The 23,137-nt window shown below is 26.8% G+C and overlaps 1 protein-coding gene across 1 annotated transcript; it reads left to right on the top strand.

The window, feature by feature from the left end:
- Positions 1 to 16,986: 16,986 nt before the first annotated feature.
- LOC110650634 (vesicle-associated protein 1-1-like) lies at positions 16,987 to 19,557 on the top strand. Its single transcript, XM_058154507.1, has 5 exons — positions 16,987 to 17,038; positions 17,178 to 17,239; positions 18,919 to 19,000; positions 19,145 to 19,260; positions 19,348 to 19,557. The coding sequence occupies exons 1-5, from the start codon at positions 16,987 to 16,989 to the stop codon at positions 19,555 to 19,557; spliced, it is 522 nt and encodes a 173-aa protein (XP_058010490.1).
- Positions 19,558 to 23,137: the final 3,580 nt, after the last annotated feature.

The following is a 23,137-nucleotide window of genomic DNA, read 5'->3' as shown; positions in this document are numbered from 1 at the left end:
TTAACGATTGTTTCTTTGTGGACAATGGATACACTATTTTTTAATATATTGGATATATCTTATAATTTACCAAATTTATTTATGACTGTAGAAACATGCTATTCATAAAAAGATAAATAAGACAATAAAAATATTTATTTGATTTGTTGTCAACATAAGATTACATATATTAGCATGTCATCATTCATCTCGAAAGTTTATCATTACCCATTACACCATGAGATGATTTATACGTTTTAATATGCCATAGGCATAATAACAAATAGGTTTTGTTTCTCTGCGGACAACAACCCTTTCTCCCTTCATAGACTGCAATGCATAACCGTTCTTCCTCTTGAACTTTATGTTTTTTTTTTTTTAATATATGTTAAAGTTGAGTAAACTCTCCTACAATGTTATTATTTATAGGTTTAATCCATTTAATGTTAATTACAATAAGAATCTCTTTTAATTAAGAAAATTCCTAAATAAAAGTTTTAAACTGCATAATAAATTTATTTAATTAATAAATATTTTTTCCATTCAAATTAAAAAAAAAATTATTTTTTCATCACAACAAAATTTTGAGTTGAGCTATAATAAAAAAGAACGGAGCACCATATTTAAAAGTTTAGCTTTACAAGTTCAGATGAATTAAACAGACGTTTGCATTTTGAGTTTTGAATTCAAAATAAATATTAAAAATACATAATTAGATTTTTAAAAGTTTCAAAAATTTATCTAAGTTTGATTTTTCTTTTAGAAGGTTTTCGCCATTGGAATTTCTTGGGTTTTAAAGAAGGAAAAATAAGATATTTGAGACTGAATATTAACCAAATTAAACTTTTATCCAATAATAATATTCTCGTTGACTTCTCTTTGGGTTTTGATCGGTATACTTCGTGTTAGTTTCGTGTCTTAATAATTTTTAAAAATAAAAAAATAAATTAAAAAAAAAAGACAAAGAAAAGCTCTCCCTTACCTTTTTTGTGTAATGATTAGGGGTGAGTATTATTCAGTTTCAATCGAATAAATTAAATTAAACTGTCATAATTTGGTAATTTAGTTTGATTTTTAATGTAATTTGATTCAATTTAATTTTTAATTTTAAGAATTTTGGTTATTTTAGTTTGATTTGATTTCTTAGAGAAAAAATCGATTGAAGTGAACTAAACCAAATTACTTTATTTTCGTAGGGAATTTATGAATTATATATATATAATTTCAGTTATTTTGGTTTGATTTGATTTCTGAGAGAAAAAATCGGTTGAAGTAAACTAAACCAAATTACTTTATTTTCATAGAGAATTTATGAATTATATATATATATATATATATATATATTTTTTTTTTTTTAATTTTATTGATTAATGGTTATTAAGTTCAAATTAAGGTTAAAATTAGAATAAATAATTTGGAAACAAGTCTAAATAAAAAAAATTTTCAAAATTCAAAAATCGATCAATTCAAATTGAACCAAATCAAATTAAAATGATTTGATTTGGTTTGATTTTTTATGCATTTCAGTTTGGTTTGACTTCTAAAATATGATAATTTAGTTAATTTAGTTTTGATAGTTAAGTTCAGCTTAAATCGAATGCTCAACCCTAATAATAATTTTATGTGAGCTGATTCACAACTACGATGATACAACTTTATGACGTGTAGGATTCACTTATTTAATAGATAAATTTTATTAATAAAATTTTTTAATAAAATATATATTTATATTATTTTACAATATATAATATAAATTTAATGTTAATTTTTAAACTATTAATAAATACTACTCAAATTTTAATAATATATTAAAATATGATTTTTAATCATTTATAAAATAATACTTAAAAAAAATATTTTATAAAATAATAAAATTAAAATAAAAAATAATTTTCAATCTATTACTTAATGAGACGAAAATGATGATATAAAATTGCGTTTCGATCACCATCAAATTTTAGCCTAACAATATTGAATTTATTTTTTAAAATTTAAATTTAAATCTCAATTATGATAAATTATATTAAAAAATAATTAATATTATAAAAATAATTTTCATTTATATTCAGGTGTATATAGTCAACCGATCATCAAACCCTTAAGAAATTTCCGACCAGCCCGTGCTACTTTAATGAGCATCTTCATGCCAATTGCCAAGTACTTTCTCTTAAAAAAAAGATATATACAAAAACAAATATAAATTTGATCGGTCATATATATATATATATTTTTTAAATTGCGATTGAGCATTACAAGGCCAAAAATATCACCTGCAACACCTTTGTCCCTTCTTCTCATCCCAAGGTCGCTGAACACCTTAACTCTCTTTCTCTCTCTCTAACTGAGAGGTGTAACAGCACATTAGCAAGAAATTAACTTCGCCGGCGGCCATGGGGCTCTGCGGCTTGTTCAATAGGAAGACGAAAGATGATCGCCGCCCTACTAAAGGTATGTTAGAAAGTGAATCGAAAAAGACCTCCAATCTCCATTAACAATTTGACGCTTCTTTTAAGATGTTTAGTGGTTTTATGTTTACCATAACGAATCATTTTTTGAAAGTATTTTCTTGCAGATCAGCAACGAATCATCCAATATATATATATATATATATATATATATATATATATATATATATAAATAATTTAATTAGTCATTTATTCACACGTTGTGTGATAATAATTTTTATTTTTATTTTTTTATTTTTTATTTTATTTAAATTAAATTAACTTCAATCATTTAAATTACTTATTTTTTACTTTTTTTTTTGTATATTGATAAAAAAAGTAAGTTATTATATTAGTTTGTATATTAATATATATATTGATTCAATAGTATTTAGTTTAAACTGAAATAATCAATTAAATTAAAATAAAGGTAGGAGAAATATTGTAAACAAAGATTTATGAAAAATAGAATTGTAATTCTTAGCTCATAAAATATGATTAGTAAAAAGAATCTTTTAATATACTTGATAGTACAAAATAATGTAAAAACATTAAATAAAAAATATAATTAATGATTGAGTATCTCTAAAATAAAAAATATAATTTATTAACGTTCCTAATAAATTATTTTTATTAGTCATATAGAAATATAATTGAAAAAATGACATGAATTTAATATTTTATAATGGATTCTTACTATTTTAAATTTTTAGTTCTTAAATTATAGTAATAAGCCTAATAAAATTAAATTTAAAATTTTAAAATAAAATTTTAAGTATTAATTATCAAATACTAATAAATAAATTTATAATCTAAAAATAAATTAAAATAAAATTTCTTAGTTAAGATAAAATTATTAAGTTAAGCATTATTTAATATCAATAATTAAATCTATAATTAGGAAAATATAAGCTAAAATAAAGAAATAAAATTATTATTTTTAATTATACCAAGTGCTAAGTAATGGTGGATATAAGTGCTAAATTTTAATTAATAGTTTTGAGTCTTTAACTATATATATATATATATATTATAGATGGACTATCTTTTTAATATTATTAATTATAAATTTATACTTTTTTCCTTTTACTTAATAAAAGAAAATTAAAATTTATAAATCTACATGTGATATGTGTATATTTAAGTTTTAAGCATTATAAAACACTCATTTTTTTATGAAGTGTTTTTATATAATATTTATTTGATATTATATTAATAAATATTTTATATTTATTTGTATATATTAAAAAAATGTCACAATTCGAAAATTTTTAAAATATGTAATTATACATATATAAATTTTATTAATTTTAATTTATACATACTTTTATTTTATCTTATATTTATAAGAATTAAAATAATTATATAACTTAAGATAAAATTATTAAGTAAACATTATCTAATACTAATAACTAAATTTACAATTATAAAAAGAAAAATTGAAATGAAATTTTTATAAAAATATTACTTTTTTGATTATGTCATGTGTCAAATAATAGTATATATTAGCACGTGTTTTATACATATTTACATATATTAAAAAAAAAGTAAAATTTCAAAAGCTTTGAAATATATAATAAATATAATTTTTATGTTTTTAAATTATAATTTTTATTCATTGTAATTATATCTTACCTATATTATCTATAATAATTTATTATATATATATTGAAATTATATTTATGTTAAATAAATTATATATTTTAAGCTAAAATTATTAAGTTAAGTATTATCTAAAATTAATAGTTAAATTTATAAAGAAAGATAAATTAAAATGAAATTTTAAAAATTTATAAATTTTAAATATTTTTTATTTTTAAATAAAAATTATTATGATTAATTATGTCATATGTCAGTTAATTATGAATAAAAGTATCTAATTTTTTTTAACTAGTTTATATATAAAAAAGATAACAAACAAAAAGTGTTATCTATATAATTAATTATTATATACTATATCGAAATTTCGGGGTTAAATTTCATAATTGGATGCAATTCATAAGTAAAATTTTATCAATTTTTTTTTTGTTGCATTTGATGCCAAATTATATTATCAATGGCACAATAGATCCAGTAATGTATTTAGATAATTTTGTTTAGATTGTAGATTTTGGACTTATCTTATTTTTTTGGATACTGTTACTCATCCATCCAGATCAATTGTAGGAACTGAAATGTAAGATACAATTATTTTTTTTTCATTACTTAATTACATTGCTATTATGGTCTTTTTTTTAGGTGGTATTATGATCTATTTGTAGAATAGTAACACTATAATAAAACTAAAAATTAGAGATGAAACAATTGTATTTTTCCATCCATATTAGAGAAGAAATTAGTAGGCATTATGATCTATATGTGGCATTATGCCGTTTAGCATTGTAGTTGAATGGTCAAATTTATTTTTCAGAAAAATTTATACTATTTTAGATTTTATTTAAAAAAAATAATTTAGAAAAATATATTTTGTTATTATAATAATTTTATAAATAAATTATTTTTTAATAACCACACTAATATTTTAAAAAGTGTCTTTTTCTAATAACAATATGAAATAGACACATAGGACGTTTTCTTTTCGTCTTTAATGTTTATTTCTCTTATAGTGTAAAAAATATATATATATAATTATAACCAAGAAAAACTCAAATTAATTTTGACTTCTAAGCAAGAATTTTCGTTTTCGTGAAACGTTCCGTAACTCAAATCTTTTACTTATAGTTATGTAGATTCAGAGCATTCTGAAAAGGTATCTAGTAAGTCAGATATCTATTCATTTGATGTGATACTTTTAGAACTTATTATTGAAAAAAAACCTAAATATTAAAGCATGGACATCGTTAGTTGGGTATGACACTAATCTATACTTTATATGATATTAAAGTAATATAAAATTTATATTCATTTACATAAGCCAAACCACAATTGAATAATTTTACAACCTTGGAGGTTTTAAATTTATCTTAACATTTGTATTTTTAAATTTTGGTCTTGTATTTAGAGGCAGAGCCAAAACATATCAATAAATGTGTTTTTTTTTTTCCTTGTTACCTCATTCCATTTAAAATTTGATTAATTCACGAAAAAATTAATCAAATAAAGTGAATTAAAGTCTCACAATTATATTGAAAATAATGGTCGAAAGCTTAATAAACTAGAAGATATATTTAATTATAACATAAGAGATGAAGTAATAAAATATTATTTTAATTTATTTGTATCTAGCTAATGTCAAAATATTATTTACATATTTTAATGTATAATTATTTTTATGTCTAATATATATCTATCGTTAGAGACGAATTTAGAATAATTTTATTGAAGGGTTAAATTCAAACTTCTATTTTTTACTTAAAAATATAATAATGGCATATAATAATTAATACAAGAAAACAAATATTTAGTGATGAGCGGAAGGATCTGTCGCTAATTATACAAATTTGTGACGGACCCATAATGCATTCATCGCTAAATCATTTTCGCTACGAGATGTTAGCAACTACCATAATATGCCGCTAATCCAAGTTTTTTATAATTTAATTTTCAGCGATGAATTTATATATATAAAAGCATTATTTTTTTTGTTTAAATTTTAAAATAGAATGAAAATCATAATTGTATGAATTTTATGTATTTTTTAATTGGAAAATAGAAAAGTAAAATATTAGAATTTACAAATTATTCCAACTATTTTAAATGACATTTGTTTATCATTGAATTTTTATTTATTATACAAAATAATAAAAATTATAGTAATACTAACACTTTTATGCCTAAATATTGAAAGTTGTACATTGTCAAAAAAATTCTACATGCTAAAAATAAAGAAAAGGTATTTTAATCCTTTCACTGTAGTACATTGTCAAAAAATTTCTACACGCTAAACAAAATTCTTAAGATTAGCACATGCATTTGCAAATATGGTAGAAAATTTTTTGATGGAAAAAAAATAATATATACTTATTTTTCCCTTTTTATCAATTTTTAGGCAAAAACTCGAATTGCACAAGTTTTGAACAGACAATTTATAGGTTTTTTTTTATTCCAACTTGCAATACTATGATGGACGTGAAATGAACTGGATGATTGCTTATACTGCAGCTTGTGTTTATAATCCTTTAGAGTCTTGTCCACAAATGAAGGACGTAAACTAGCCACATGTTATGTTCTTAATTAGCAGATTTTAGAGACTCCTTTTTCTGTAAGTTCACTTGGGTAGATGTATATTTCAAATGATAAAATATTTAAATTTAATATTATGTTGAAATTTATAATTTATAAATCTAAGTTATTAATAATTTCAAATGCTCACCTATACGTATTCAAATGAAACTATATTATTTTCTTGTCAAAGCATTCAAAAATTGAGAGATTGCATAGTTGATGTATAAGCTATGCCATCCAAGTACTTCGAGCTCTTGAAGGGTATAGTCCTAATGATAAGATGGGTAATGACAACAATTTCCTGCAAAATTTAAATTTCATTTCTTATTGCAACTATATATAAGGTATAGATGACGTACATGCTTCTTTTATCATCAAAATTAAAAGTTATTTAACTTATCATCTCCACTCTTCTTCTGATAAAACTTATTTGTTATTTTCTTGTACGATAGTCCTATCTCATGGGACTGCTCTAATATTATTTTAACCCTTGTATCTCTTGTTTGATCTAGATAACCCTAATGTCAACCTCCTCCAGCCTATGGTGTCGAACCTTCCGATCATTCCAGAAACTAATGAATCGAGGTTATTTACCTACCAAAAACCAACAACGAAAACTTATGACTTTTGTTGTGAAAAATCACACCCACATAAAATAAAGGACACAAAATTTAACGTGGTTCGACATAAGCCTACTCTACCAAATAAATTCACTATCACGGAAAAATAATTACAATCATTAATTATTTTTCTCACTCTCAAAATCACTCAAACAAAACTCACTAAATTCAATACACCTCTCTACTTTATGGGCTCTCTGTAATATATTTCATATAATGGCTAACCAAATATTCATATATATAGGCCACTAAAACCTAGTTCTTTTAGGACACTAATTATTAAACTTAATAATTTAAATTTTACTAAACTTTCTAAACTAATTATACTTCCTAAATTAATTATACTTCCTAATTTCAATTGTACTTGGACTTTAACAATCTCTACCTCCAAGTCAAATGAAATTAGTCTTCACAATTTTTGTAAAAGTCAATTTTCTCTTGAGTACTTCCTTGCACTCTTGATTGTTGATGTTGCCTCTTGCTTCCACTTGTATTCTTCCAATCAATGTGCTTCCTTCCAATTTGTAGAGATTCTTTGTACCAATCTTCTCACTCTTCATGATCACAAGAGCACCTTGGCTAACTCTCATGACTCCACTATGAATCGAACACCCATAACCCAAAGAATCCAATTTACCCAAGGAAATTAAGTTCCTTTCAAATTTAGAAACATATCTCACTTTATCGAACACTTTTACTTGATCACCATGCAGCTTGATCTTCACTCTTCCAATACCATCAACTTCCATCTTGTTCCCATTGGTTAGCTTCACTTTTTCTCTTTTCTTTTCTTCAATCACATCAAACCACTCATTCTTTGAGCAAATATAGAATGGGCAAGCAGAATCCATTAACCACTCATCTTGTAATGGATCATTTGCCTTTTCTTTATCATCATCCACGTTCAAACATTCACTATCAATACCATCATCCATTGCAATTGCAGCAGTTCCTTCTTTTTCTTTTCTGCGACTCCTTTTGAATTGTTTAAATTCTATAAAATCTTCCTTCATCTTCATACAATGGTATTGAATGTGACCCTTCTCATAACAGTAGTAGCATTCTCTATCTTTGTGGTCTACTCTTGGTCTCGAACTCGATCTACTATTCCTTATCCAATTGTTTCCATGTGGATTGCTTCTACCACTATTAGAACCAGCAATAGAATCTCCACCTTCATTGCTACTACCTGTCTTCTTAAACTTCTCACCATCCAAGATAACTGCAGTAACCTCGTCTACCTTCAAAGTCTCTTTCCCAACTGTTAGAGCTGTTACCAGGCTTTTATAAGAGTGTGGGAGAGAGGTTAAAAGCAAGAAGGCTTTATCTTCTTCATTAACCTTCACACCAATACTAGCCAATTGGGTAATTAATTTATTAAAAATATTAAGGTGATCTCTCACGTCAGTACCTTCATCCATTCTGAGTTGATACAACTCATTCTTCAAGTACAAACGATTTGTGAGTAATTTTGACATATATAGGCTCTCTAATTTCTTCCACAAAATAATAGGCGAGGTCTCCTCCAAGATATTGTGCTTCACATCTGGAGTTAACGTCAATCTAATCGTACTCACAGCCCTTTGTTGAAGCTCCTCCCAATCATCATCTTTCATAGTCGCTGGTTTCTTCTCATTCAATGCTTTAATTAATTCTTATTATACAAGGACATCTTTCACGGTGCTTTGCCATAAACTGAAATTATTTATCCCATCGAACGGCTTCACCTCAAATTTTGTGCTCACCATCTTTGACACCTCGAACCAGGCTCTGATACCACTTGTTGTGAAAAACTACACCCTCACAAAATAAAGAACACAAAATTTAACATGGTTTCTCGTAAACATATTCCACCAAAAAAATTCATTATCAAGGAAAAATAATTACAACCACTAATTATTTTTCTCACACTCAAAATCACTCAATTAAAACTCACGGAATTCAACACACTTCTCCACTTTATGGGCTCTCTTCAATACATTTTATATAATGGCCAACCAACTATTTATATATATAGGCCATTAAAACCTAGTTCTTTTAGGACTCTAATTATTAAACTTAATAATTTAAATTCTACTAAACTTCCTAAACTAATTATACTTTCTAAATTAATTATACTTCCTAATTCCAATTGGACTTAGACTCTAACAACTTCTCTAACACCATTCATGAAAATCCATCTAGTAGTACATTTGCGGATGTATGTGAGTAGAAATCGGTTATAATGGAAAAAATTAACATTTTAATTAGATTTTTCAGTTTGGTTTTTTAATTTTTCATTCATTTTCAATTATAATTTTTTTAAAAATATCAATTTTTCGATTCGATTTGATTAATTTAATAAAAAATAAAAAAAAAGCAACTGTTTTCTGATAAACCCTTCCAGACCCAGCGGCCTACGTTTCCGTCGAGGTCTCTTATAGATCCCTCTGCTCCGCCGCAAGCCATTTCAATCCTATCCAAGCTCAACGACTAGCATCCTGGAGTTCCATTACCCATCTTCTTGTGCATCTTAATCTGGGTATTGTGGTTCTTCAAGGAGATGTCAAGATGAAGTGCAAGCTAGCAGCTCAGTTCACTAGAAGTGCAAGCGCGAGCTAGCAACAGGAGGGCAAAATCTCAAGCCATTGTTTTCGTTTTGTTAGATTTTGTTGATTGTTGATGTAACACCTGACTTTTTTTCAAACTTATTATTATTTATTTATTTTTATTCTTGAAATGCATTATGTTGATGAAGTCTAATTTTAGTGTATGTGATTTAAATGATATTTTAAAGAAATTGAATAATTATTCTCATGGTAGTTTAATTCATAAAATTAATTATATATACTTTGCTTAAGGAGAATTTGGAATAAATCCTGAAGGAATTAAATTAAATAATTTTTTTATGTAATCAATGTGATTTTTTTATGATTTATTTTATTATTTTAAGGTGATTATATTTTGTAAATTAATAAAATTTAATAGTTATTTCATATAAAATATGCACAATTAAATTTATTTACATTATAACACTAAATATCTATAATAAGTACGATCATATTTTTCACATTCTAAAGTATAAATAACAGTAAATTGATATCAAAATAAATAAATAAATAAATAAATATATATATATATATATATATATATATATATATGATATAAAGTTTCACTCACATTTTGCAAAAAGAAAAAAAAAACCACCACAACAACTTCCAAATTCCTTATAGCCATATTTTCCACATAAAAAGAACTTCTCAAAGCCTTCCTCTAAGATAATGCCACTTTCATTTTCACACAATAAATATATTAATAGATGAATAATTTTGAATTAATAAAGGTAAAAAGAAAAATCAAGTCAATTAACAACTCACAATATCTACTAATAAACTCTAATAGATAGAATAATAATCTCCATAAATTCAGAATCTTGAGTAATCTTTGAATTTCATTATGTGAAAAAGAAAATAAGTTAAAAAAAAAAGTTGCAAACAGTGAATAATTAAAATCATACAATATTTGTTGCAATAGTTATACCTAGCTTCCAGCTTTCAAGCTGTTTAATGGATTATTTAAGTTGGATACATTTGCTTTCACTTCTCAACCAATCTTGGCAGTAAATCAAGACCTTTGCAGTAATTGGAGCAAAGAACTCCTAAATTGATCCAAAGTCCTCCCTTCAATGCTAAATGAAGATTTAGAAGCCAAAGTCAAACACTGAATGGCCAGAACATCCTTGGCTACCTTAGATAAAACTAGATGCCTCACTAAATCCCAGAAATTATTAGAACCTTTCTTCTTATCACCCTCTTCCTTAGCCTTTTCTATCTTAATGCCACTTCATTGGCTTACCCCCGGCCTCTTTCCAAAGTTGACCATAATTTTCTCTTCCAACTTAGACATCTTGGTGTTTAAGGTTTCATCAAGCATTTTCTTAAACATGGCCATAGTGTCTTTCATCTTAACTAGTGCAGGTGAAATCCTTACTAGTCTATTCCCTTTTCTAACCTAAGTGACTTAATTGAAAGTCTCTTTGTTGTGTTTTGGTGCTATGTTTGTTACAAAAATAAGGTTTAAGCATTAATCAGGCATGTTATGTATACAAATGCAATGCACGAATGCTAGTATGAATATGCAATTTCACCTTTATCTTTACTTTTACCTTTAAAACTAAAATTTACAAAATCAAAACCAAAATATTCAAATCAAACCAAAAAATTAAAACCAAAAGCAAATCGAAATCTTTTACTGCAATTGTATCTTTGGCCCTTTATACCTCCAATCTCACATAGGGTAGAAATCTATCCTAAGCTTTGGTACACTAGAGACATCAATAGGCATGGTCTAGGATGGTCCTTCCTTCACAAACAATAGTTATATCTTTAAAGTTTAACCATAAGTAGGCATCCTCTTACCTAACATTGGTTTTGAAATGGACCTAGCCCTATACACACATTAGGTTTATACATAGGTCTAGGTTCATTTCAACTACCACTAAGATTTATAGTTTGGACAATAAGGCCATAATTTCAACACAACAAATCTACAGGGTGCCTAGGGCTGAAATCTAGTGCTCATGGGTTTCATTGGGTAAGAGAAAGGGCTACCCATGTGAGAGCTTTTCCATTAAGCACAACAGCTGGAGCTGTGGCTCTTTTATATACCTAAATATATGAGCATGGGGTGTTAGCATTCACTAATTTTCCATAGCTTGAGTGGAATTATGCCTCTTCAGTTAGTACTAGCGGGCTAGAAGGGTAAGTGTGATCCATGTTATAGTGTAGTGCAATGTAAAAAAGTTTAACAAAGGAATAATATTAGACTATTATAAATATGTTAGATTAACTATCCATTAGTCCCTAGTGAAGTCACCAAACTATGGGGTCATGTAGCGTGAGGCGAAAGATCATCTATTAAGATTACATAAAGTGCACTAAGTAATGCTCTGGAAAAATGTTGGAGTCACATCAGTCTCACTTAAGTACCATCTCCTTAGCTAATATTTTCTAGACGTGCAATTTATATAATTTTAATAGAATCGAGTTCACTGATAAATACCATCCTCCCATAATATTATCACGATACTAAAGATTTATGCCACAAAAGCGTAGACAGACAAGAGTTATCACCTAGGTAATAACTAGGACATATTCATTATTTCTTCTGATGGACATCTGACTGAGGCATCAATTTCTGAAGGGATAACAACAGGGATTTGATTGGTGCACACAATTTTCCAATAGGGTCATAAATAACAACTTACTCCTTGTAGAGGTTCCACAATCATCGTCACTACAACTCAAAGTCTAGGTTCATGATAGTAGGTATGTAAGTGGAAGATGTTAGACACCCCTTACGCCTAGTCTAACCTGATTAATTAGAGTGTCAATCCTCTACTAATATTTCTAAAAGTCTTATTTATTATTTTTTTTTATTAAACTTATTACTTAAATGTGCAATTTCTAAACCTACACACTCAAATAGTTCAAATAGTGGTTATGGCTTATAAAAAATTTTCATGCACAAATATTCCTATCTATAGGGTTGCTAAATTTAATTAAATGACATTTACTGAGTGAATAAAATTAATTAATTATTGATAATTTAATTTATAAACAAATTCAATTTACAAACAACCCTAAGTTCCTATTTAACTAATTAATTTACTAAATTACTCTAAAGATAATTAAACTAATTAAATTATACACATGTGTATTTTATTCTAAAAAAAAACTTAAGCCCAAATAATTACAACCTAAAATAATTTATTTCTAACATGACAATTTATTTTATAAGTTAACAAATATTTAATTTAATTTATTTACATGCCAAAATTAGTTTTTTTGCAAATAAAATTAATTTTAATTTACGAAATATTTAGTTAATTCAATTTTAATACAAAAGTGGGTTAAAAAATGCGGAAAAAAATTGATTTTTATTATTTATCTGATAAAATTTTATTATTACTACATATTGCATATAAAATTATCATTTTAAAAATTTACGTTAAAATAATTGCAGTTGTTATTGGAGTAAGTTACCCTTGAAAAAGGATTTTCTCTTATAGTATGATATGTTTATCCCTGTCTTGCTCCATGAAAGCTCCATATAAGTTCCACATAATTATTACCCTTTTTGGTACTTACTTTAATTTATTTATAATATGAAATAAATTAATAATAATTTATATTAAAATTTAACACTTATATCCTAATTAATTTAGACTTCTATTTGACTAAAATTACTTAATGATCAAGGGTCTTATAATTCAATTCTACTTAATGGATGGGATATAATTAACAAATATATCTTATCCATAAGTTCCCTTTAATTTAGAAGAAACATGAGTTTGATAATCCAAAAGCATTTTAGCTAGTCCAAAATCTGTAATCTGAAAAGGAGAAAAAATTATACAAGCGAATCAGAATTCCCTTTCATAGAAAAGAAACCTCTAGATTCCCTTTCATTTGGCAAAATCATGGTATTAATTAAGCAACGAAGTGAACTCAGTTTTTTCATTTCAGGCTAATATAAATTAGAGAAAAACTTACCTAAATTCAGTTCATTATAAATTCAAAATACATACATATCGATATCACTTATTTTAAATTTGGGAAAACATTTGGTAAGTAATTTTAAATTAAGAATGTCAAAGTTGTCTAAATCTTAAAGCGACATTTATATTAAATATTTTTGAAAAACTATTGTTTACTGGTATGAATTTTTTTTTCCTTTTTTTAGTGGGAATCCCTGCGTCTGCATACGCATGAATTTTTTTTTTATCTAGAACTAATTCATGATAGATATAAGGTGAATGATAAAATTCATCTATTATATATGTATGTCTCACATATTTATATTTTGAGTTTATAATAAACTGAATTAAGTAACAATATCTCTATATGCACAAATAGTTGTATATTGTTAATAAGACTTACTAATAATCAACTTGTATTTAAAATCATGTGGTTTTAGATTAAATTTTCATTAAAACTAATCATAAAAAAATATTTGCATTTTGCGACCGGCTTGGTTGCGTATGGGCTGCGTCAATATAAACTCAACTCAACTCAACTCAACTCAACAAAGCTTTTATCCCAAAAATTTGGGGTCGGTTATATGGATTCGCTTTCTCCACTCTAAACGATTTTGGGTTAAGTCCTCAGAAATGTGTAATGCTTATAGGTCATATTGTACTATTCTCCTCCAAGTCAATTTAGGTCTACCCCTTTTTTTCTTTCTATCCTCTAACCTAATGTGCTCTACTTGTCTAACTGGAGCCTTCGTATTTTTACGCTTCACATGACCAAACCACCTCAATCTCCCTTCTCTCAACTTATCTTCAATTGGCACCACTCCTACCTTTTCTCTAATACTCTCATTACGGACTTTATCTAGTCTAGTATGGCCACTCATCCACCTTAACATTCTCATCTCTGCAACTCTTATCTTAGACGCATACGACTCTTTCAGTACCCAACACTCACTACCATATAACATAGCCGGTCATATGGCTGTACGGTAAAATTTTCCTTTCAATTTATTGGGAATCTTAGGATCACATAAAACTCCCGTGGCACGTCTCTACTTCAACCATCCAGCTTTAATCCTATGACTAACATCTTCCTCACATTCCCCATCTACTTGAAAGACTGAGCCTAAATATTTAAAGTGATTACTTTGGGACAGTACCACTCCATTCAAACTAACTCCTCCCCTATCACCAGTTTGGCCTTCACTGAACTTGCAATACATGTATTCTGTCTTCGTTCTACTTAACTTAAAACCCCTTGACTTTAGAGCACTTCTCCAAAGCTCTAGCTTTCTATTGACTTCTTCTCGTGTCTCATCTATCAGAACAATATCATCCGCAAACATCATGCACCAAGGAATACTCTCTTGTATATGTTTCGTCAATTCATCTAAAACTAATGTTAAAAGGTAAGGGCTTATGGCTGATCCTTGGTGTAATCCAATTGAGATCGAAAAATCTCTTGTGTCCCCTCCCACCGTGCGCACAATAGTAGTTGCTCCTTCATACATATCTTTCAACACTTGTATGTACCTAATAGATACCCTCTTTTGTTCTAACACATTCCATAAGACATCTCTTGGAACACTATCATAAACCTTCTCCAAATCAATAAAAACTATGTGCAGATCTTTCTTCACATCTCTATATTTCTCCATCAACCTAGCTTGGACAATTTGTTTTCATGCATTCACTTATTATATATAGTTGTTTCACCAAATGATATAGTCATTAGCATAACTGAATTATTATAATAGATATAAATAGCAAAGCCAATTAATATATTAATAAGAGGATAAATTAGAATAGCCAATTAATCTACTAATAAGATGATGACATTATATTTTTAACGTTAAATTAACAGATTATAACCACTTATATATTCTATTATTATTATTATTATTATTATTATTATAGACATAAATGGCAAAGCCGATTAATAATGAGATCCGCGAGTTAGTGGGTGTGCCAATTGAGGCTAAGTTTTTGGACTCCCATATCGATTGAGGATGCATTTATGCGTGAATTTATAAATATTGTCAAGGCTTTACTTAGTCAGCAATTAATCCTTATTGGTTGGAATTTTAATATTCGACAAGTCTCAACATGATTATTTTATATCATACATGGAAGCTTCATTTTAATAGTTCTCTTTCTTATATAATAGAATATTTGGACTCATTCCAACTCCACAATTCCACGCGCCACGACTCCTACTGTTCTACGCTCAACGACAACGCATAAGCTTTTTTTTTTTAATTAAAAAATAAATTAAATCGATTTGATGGATTTAATTTTATTTTGAGAAAAATATTATGTATTTTAATTATTTAAAAATTAATATTATTTAGTTCATATTTTATTTTCATTAAATTATTTAATTTTCACAAAATTTTTAATTAGTTAATGCTGTCATTTTTTTTAAATACTGTTATTTAATTTTATTATTTTAATAAAATTAATTAATTAATTTTTATATTTTAAATTTATAACGTATTGACAAGCATATTCTGAATGAAGATTGAATCTATGAATTCACAATTTTTTAAAAATTATTTAAATATTTGTATTTAATTTTTTGAATTATATTTTTTATATTAAAACATAAATTCTTTATATTATTTCATGATTACTGAGAGATTAAAGGAATTGATTAATTTTTTTAATATATACAGTGTATCAAATTTTATCAAAAAATGAAAAATAAAAGGCATTGATCTTCCTTCTTCTTGTTTGTCCATATGAAAGAAATTATAAAAAAAAAAATTATTTTTTTTTCAAAGATGTAATTTACCTGGAGACAAAATGAAGAAATGTATAAATAACACTGCACATATACAAGGTTTAGTGTTGTTATTAAAATTATTATTAAAAAAATTACTTTTTTAAATATGTAAGTAAGAGAGTATTAAAAAATAATTGAAAAATAAATTTAATAAATTTTAATTATAAAAATATTAAAGTAATAAAATATTTTTTTAAAATTATTTTTTTTAATAATATCTATAATAATATTTTTATTAAAAAAAATTAATCTTTAAAATTCAATACCAGTTTGATAATTTTTCTTTTTTAATTTACATTCCTTCGTACCCACCACCATTATTTTGGTTAAAAAATAAAAAACAATAAACCCCAACTGAGTCAGACACTGTTTTGCACGTTGTTTCTTTGGCTTTGCGCGCTCTCTCTCTCTCTCTCTCTCTCTCTCGTTTTTACTTGGATCGCTTCCTCTCTCCATCGCTTTATCGCCGATCGCAGCGGAATGGGTTCCGGCTACCTTCTCAGCGTCGAGCCTCAGGAGCTTCAATTTTCATGTAAGCTCCTTCACAACTAAGTTTTGCTTAGCTAAGCTGCCTGCTTGTCTCTGTTTTCAGATTCTTGTTTTTGCTTTTCCTCTTTCGATTTTTTTTTTCTAAATTTTTTCTTTTTTATTTTTTCTTTTCTCCGGACAAGTTGAATTGATCTCTTGTTCCCTACACCTGTTAGATAATAGCGGCTATTATGTGGCTTTCAAGGTAAATTAATCAGTTTCAAATTTTTTCAGGCATTCATTGTAATCCTTTCGGTATGATTTTTGGTAGTTCTTAGGAGCCTTTTACTAGACGGGTTAAACAGAAAAAATAAGAGGTAGAGTATGAAGATTTGGAATATTTTGAGGGCGGGACTCCAGCAAAAATTTTTGTTTAGTATAATGATGAAATATATATATATATATATATATATATATATATATATATATATATATAGATTTTATTGTATAATTATTAAATAAAATAATTAAAAAATAAAATAGAGCTGGGTATTTTAATTTTTTATTAATTATTTTATTTTATAATTTTTAAATAAAAAATAAAATTATTTTTTAATTTAAAATTAAATTAAATAAAAAAAATTAAAGTATAAAATATTATTAATTTTGCTTTGGTAATTTCTGTTAAAAATTAATAAATTACTAAATATAAAATATTATTAATTTTGTTTTAAAAATTTTTTCCAAAAAATAAATTACTAGTTATAATTAAGCATTATTATTATTCTTAAATAAATTAAATAAAAATAATATTTCATTGAATAAATGCTTGATGAGAAAAATATAAATTAAAATTATAATAGAAAGAGAGAAAGAAAAATTAAAATTAAGATTACAATATTAAATATGTTATGCAATATATATATATATATATATATAAGAAGTTTGCTAAAATTATTAAAAATATTAAAATTATTGAATAAATTAATAAAATTAAATAGATGAGATAAAATTGATATATAAATAAAAATATTTGAATAATTTTTAAATGATAAGTTTAATTGTTTTTAATTAAATATAATCACGAAAATTGAAGACAATATCAAAAGTTTATGATTAAATTTATAAAATTAAAAGGTTTGATTAAAATTAGGGATGATAATGGATAAGGTATCTGCGAATATCGTCCTACCGAAATTTGAATCTATCACGAGTATTATTTCTAGCAAAGTCAAACTCATCTCAAATCTAAATTTGATTATATACTATCCAAATGTGTCCCATCAGGGTTCATTCAGATCGGGTACTCACAAATACCTAACTCATTGCTATCATTAGTTAAAATTGATAATTGATATAAATATTTTTTTTTGTCATTTAGCCTAATACTAATTAAATTTATAATAAATAAAATTAATATTGACCAAATGCACACATTAATTGAGACAAACAAGGTTTTTAAACTTAATTCAGTCATCAAATAGGTGAAGGCAGAAGGTTTAACTTTTCAACTCGGCATAATTTCACCTTTTGGTAATTAACATTTCATTTGGGAGGAATTTAATAAGGTAAGGTTTGGTTTTTTTGGGAAAAAGTAAAGTAATGGAAGGTAATGTAAAATATTACGTTATTTTGGAGAAAATTAAGATAAATAATGGTTCATTAACGTTATATTGTTTGGATTAAAGATTGATAATAACTAATATTTAATTTTTAAAAACTTCCAAAAACCTTACCTCTCCCATGAAATCTCTCTCCTAAACAAGTCCATATGTCTTAACATTGAAAAACCTTACTCTACCTCAAAAACTTGCTCTCAAAGGAAGTGTAAGTTCAAACTCACCCCCTTCTGGAATATTATTTTTTCTGTTGTACCCGTCTAGTAAAAAGCTCATGTTCTTGTGCTCTAGAATTTTGTAATTTTCATTTGGCTGCTAATTTTAGGTTATGACAACGAATCCAAAAAACTACTGTGTTAGGCCTAATGTTGGGATTGTGTTGCCAAGGTCCACTTGTGATGTTATAGGTCTTTTTCTCTCCCTTCTTTCCAATTACCTCATTGTGTTTAGATAACATTTCTCTTTCATTAGTGTCTGATTTACTGATCAGCGATGGTCACTCATTCTGTGTTAAGTTATTTGGTGATTGATTGTCAATTTACTTAAATCAGTTACAATGCAAGCACAAACTACTTGGCCTCCTGATATGCAATGCAAGGACAAGTTTTTACTTCAGAGTCTAGCTGCAAGTTTTGGAGCTACTGCAAAGGATGTCAATGCAAAGATGGTAAGTTCTCTTTTTATCTTTTTTGGGGTCCATTCAACTTAGTTTATGGTTTGCACTAATGGGTTTTTACTATTTTCTGATTCTTAGTTCAATAAAGAGGAAGGGCATCTTGTTGAAGAGTGCAAATTGAAGGTTGTTTATGTTGCTCCTCCTAGACCACCATCACCAGTTCGAGAAGGGACAGAGGAAGGTTCTTCACCCAAAGCTTTTGTGTCCGACGATGGGAGCCTGAGCGCCTCCGTACAAATTATTAAGCCCGGTTCAAAGCTGGACACGTCAAATGGATTGAGTGAATGAGTCAGTAGTTCAATCAATGCGTCAATAAATGGTTTAAGTCATTATCAGTGGCTCATTAAAAAATTAATTAAATATATAAAATTAATTAAATATAATACCTATTAATATAAATACATAAAATTAATTAAATTTGAATTATTTAAAATAAAACTTTAACATTTATTAAGTTATATTTAATAATTTTTAGTAATATTTTTAAATTTTATATAAAAATATTCAAGTAATATAATGTATAAAAATTTCTAAAAATGTATAATTTTCTTTTTAATATTTATGAAATATCAAGTATATGTTAAAAATAAATATATTGAAATTAAAAAAATATAACTATCAAGTTAGTTCAATTTATTTTGATTTTAAAGACTTCTTATGAGGTTTTGAGTTAAATTCATTATACCAACATTTAAAAAAAAAAAGATTCTATTGAATGATTGAACCAACCGAGTTAATCAAGTCACATTGGTTCATTGGTTCAACCCTGAGTTGACTAAGTTACATGAGGTCGTTTCCTTATTTAATTCAATTATAAATCTGGACCACTTTAAGAACTGATTTACTGATTCAATCGGTCAATTCGGTTCAAATTTAATGACTATGGTATGAACAGTTGTCAGTGTTTGGTGTCTTTGTTCTCGTAACATACATGTATACATAATTGCAAGAAACCTCCCGTGTGATATTGTCAAAGATTTTTATTGAAGTGATTGTGGTTCGCTTACCTGCAGCTTTTGACAACTTTTCCCTTGGGAATGCTCGGTAGTATTGGGCCAACGCAATATAGTTATGAACAACTATCAAAAGCAACTGGTCATTTCTCCAATGACTACATCCTTGGCCAGGGTGGTTTTGGTCAAGTCCTTAAGGGTGCCCTACATGGTGAAATCCTTGCTATTAAGAAACTTCACTATTTCTAGGAACAGACCCGAGAAGAATTGGTCTACGAGACTGCAGTCATTAGCAGTGTCCATCATTGTAATCTTGTTAAGCTGCGTGGCTACTGCATTGAAGGAGCCAATGCACTGCTTGTTTTAGAGTATTGTCTCAATAAATCCTTGAGATTTCATTTACATGGTGAGTTCTTTTTTGTTTCCTGAGATATTCATATACACAAATAAGAATTATGATTTAAGATCTTACATAAGAAATTGTATTATGATACATGCATTTTGCATAGTTATTTAGGTTTAATTTCATGACCATTTTATTTGATTGTTAGTCACTTTTATCTAATTTTATTAGTTATTTAGATAGTTTTTCATTATTGCTAATTTTTGGATTAATTTGTAATTTTACTTTGTTTTGTAAGAAAAATGGTGTTTTTGAGAAACTAAAAAAAAATTATGCCAATGAGGAGTGATTTCTACAGCCAAAGATGTCAAAAACAAGTTTGAAAGTTGAAGTATGCAGTGGTCAAACTGCGCATAACTTGCTGCATAAGTTGTTCTGCACAGGGAGAAGAAGCAATTTTTCCATTGCTGCCGAAATCTATGCAGACTTACTCCTTGCTTATGCAGCTTCACACAGAGGGCCCAGAAACCCGCCGAAAACTGCATAAGGGACTGCATTACTTAGGGCTATAATGACTGCATAAGGGACTGCATTATAGATTCCCACATGAAAACACACCTCAAACACACCATTTTAGGGCTACTTGTCAGAAAAAGATATAAATAGGTCCTTATCTAATTTTAGAAAGAGGGAGGAGACATAAAAGGAAGCAGCAGCAGGGGAAGAGTCAAAAAGAGGGAGCAAAACGTCACCTCTCTATTTCTATACTAGATTTGGAGTTTTCTTTCCTTTTTTGCATATTTCCTACCTTTCTTATATTGGGTTTCTTAGTTCTTAGCTTAGATTAAAGATTTGTTTTCATATTAACTCAGAAATTCTTGTAAATATTATGGATAGTGAGTAGTTTTCATTAGATTCTGAAATTGGGATGTAATATTTGAGATATTTTGTGGTTTTAATGAGTTTTATTCATTTCTTGTGTGCTCAATGACATGCTTAGTGTAGGATCCCATCAAGTGTTGTTCTTAATCCATGGTTAAAGTACCGAAAAGAGAAAACCTTGCAATAGATAATCAAGAAATTGGACTTAATTAACTTAAATCTAGAAATAGACTAAGGATTAAGAGGATTTACAGATTAATTAAGGAACTTAATGGGTCTTGATTAATTTTAACTCCACAAAAGTAGGATTAGATTGATTAAGACACTCTTTGTCCCACTCAAAAGGGTATTCAAAGGATTTAAGAATTAATCTCCTTAAAACCGTAAGATCCATAAGAATGGATAACCAATTTAAAAATCTCAAAATAGCTTAAATATGAACTCCCGAACTCCGGAATCGCCTCTTTTATCATTGTTAATTTCTAATTGAACTTAATTACTTGCCATTTTAAATCTTACCATATTTTAATTTGCTTATTTTAATTTGATGCAAATTTATTTAAATCATTACATTGTTGAATAGATTATTAATTTTGCTCATATAGATTTCACACTCTAATTTCTATCAATTTATTGCTTTAATTTCAAAATAATTCAAATTAGTTAAAAATTTTTATATCAGAAATTCAATCATTAACACAACTCCTCGTGGGAACAATATCTTTTCTATATTACTTATACGACCCGTACACTTGCGGTTGGGCCACATCATATTATAGGGGGAGGAAAGGAGATTTTCGATTGGCCAACAAGAAAGAAAATTGCCATAGGCTCTACAAAAGGATTGGAATATCTGCATGAGCACTGTGAGTAATCGATCACTGCGTGCTAAATTCTATGGGATTTTAATAGAGCTATTGACACTTTTTTTTTTTTTGAAATTGTGTTATTAGCGTTTCCTTTCAAATTTTTCTACTCTCACAATATCTATATATCTTCGGCATCTCCTAAGATTATTTACCAAGATATTAAGCCATATAATATTTTTCTTGATATCAATTTTGACCCAAAAGTGAGATATATAATTTAATTACAAAAAAAGTGTTACCTATATAATTAGTTATATACTATAATGAAAAATTGGTGTTAAATTTCATAATTGGATGTAATTCATAAGTAACATTTTTATCATTTTTTTGTTGTATTTGATGCCAAATTATATTATCTGTGGCACAATCAATCCACTAATAAGATTGCCAATTTTGGACTTGTCTTATTTTTTTCGGATACTATTACTCATCTCTCCATATCAATTGTAGGAATGAAATGTAAGATACAACTAATTTTTCTTATTACTTAATTACATTCTATTATAGTGTTTTTTTAGGTGGTCTTTATGATCTATATGTGGAATAATAACACTATAAGAAAACTAGAAATTAGAGATAAAATGATTATATTTTTCCGTCCATATTAGATAAAAATCAGGAGGCATTATGATCTATATGTGGCATTATAGGACATTTTCTTTTCATGTTTAATTTTTATTTTTCTGGTAAAATAAAATACAATTATAACCAAGAAAGACTCATTAATTCAGGCTTCTCTAAGCAAGGATTTTCATTTTCTTAAAACATTTCTCAACCCAAATCTTTTACTTATAGTTATATAGATCCAGAGTGTAATGACC

This window comes from Hevea brasiliensis, chromosome 1 (genome assembly GCF_030052815.1).
Source record: "Hevea brasiliensis isolate MT/VB/25A 57/8 chromosome 1, ASM3005281v1, whole genome shotgun sequence".
NCBI lineage: Eukaryota > Viridiplantae > Streptophyta > Magnoliopsida > Malpighiales > Euphorbiaceae > Hevea > Hevea brasiliensis.
The sequence above is the reverse complement of the archived record's forward strand: the minus strand, read 5'-3'. Positions and strand labels throughout refer to the sequence as shown.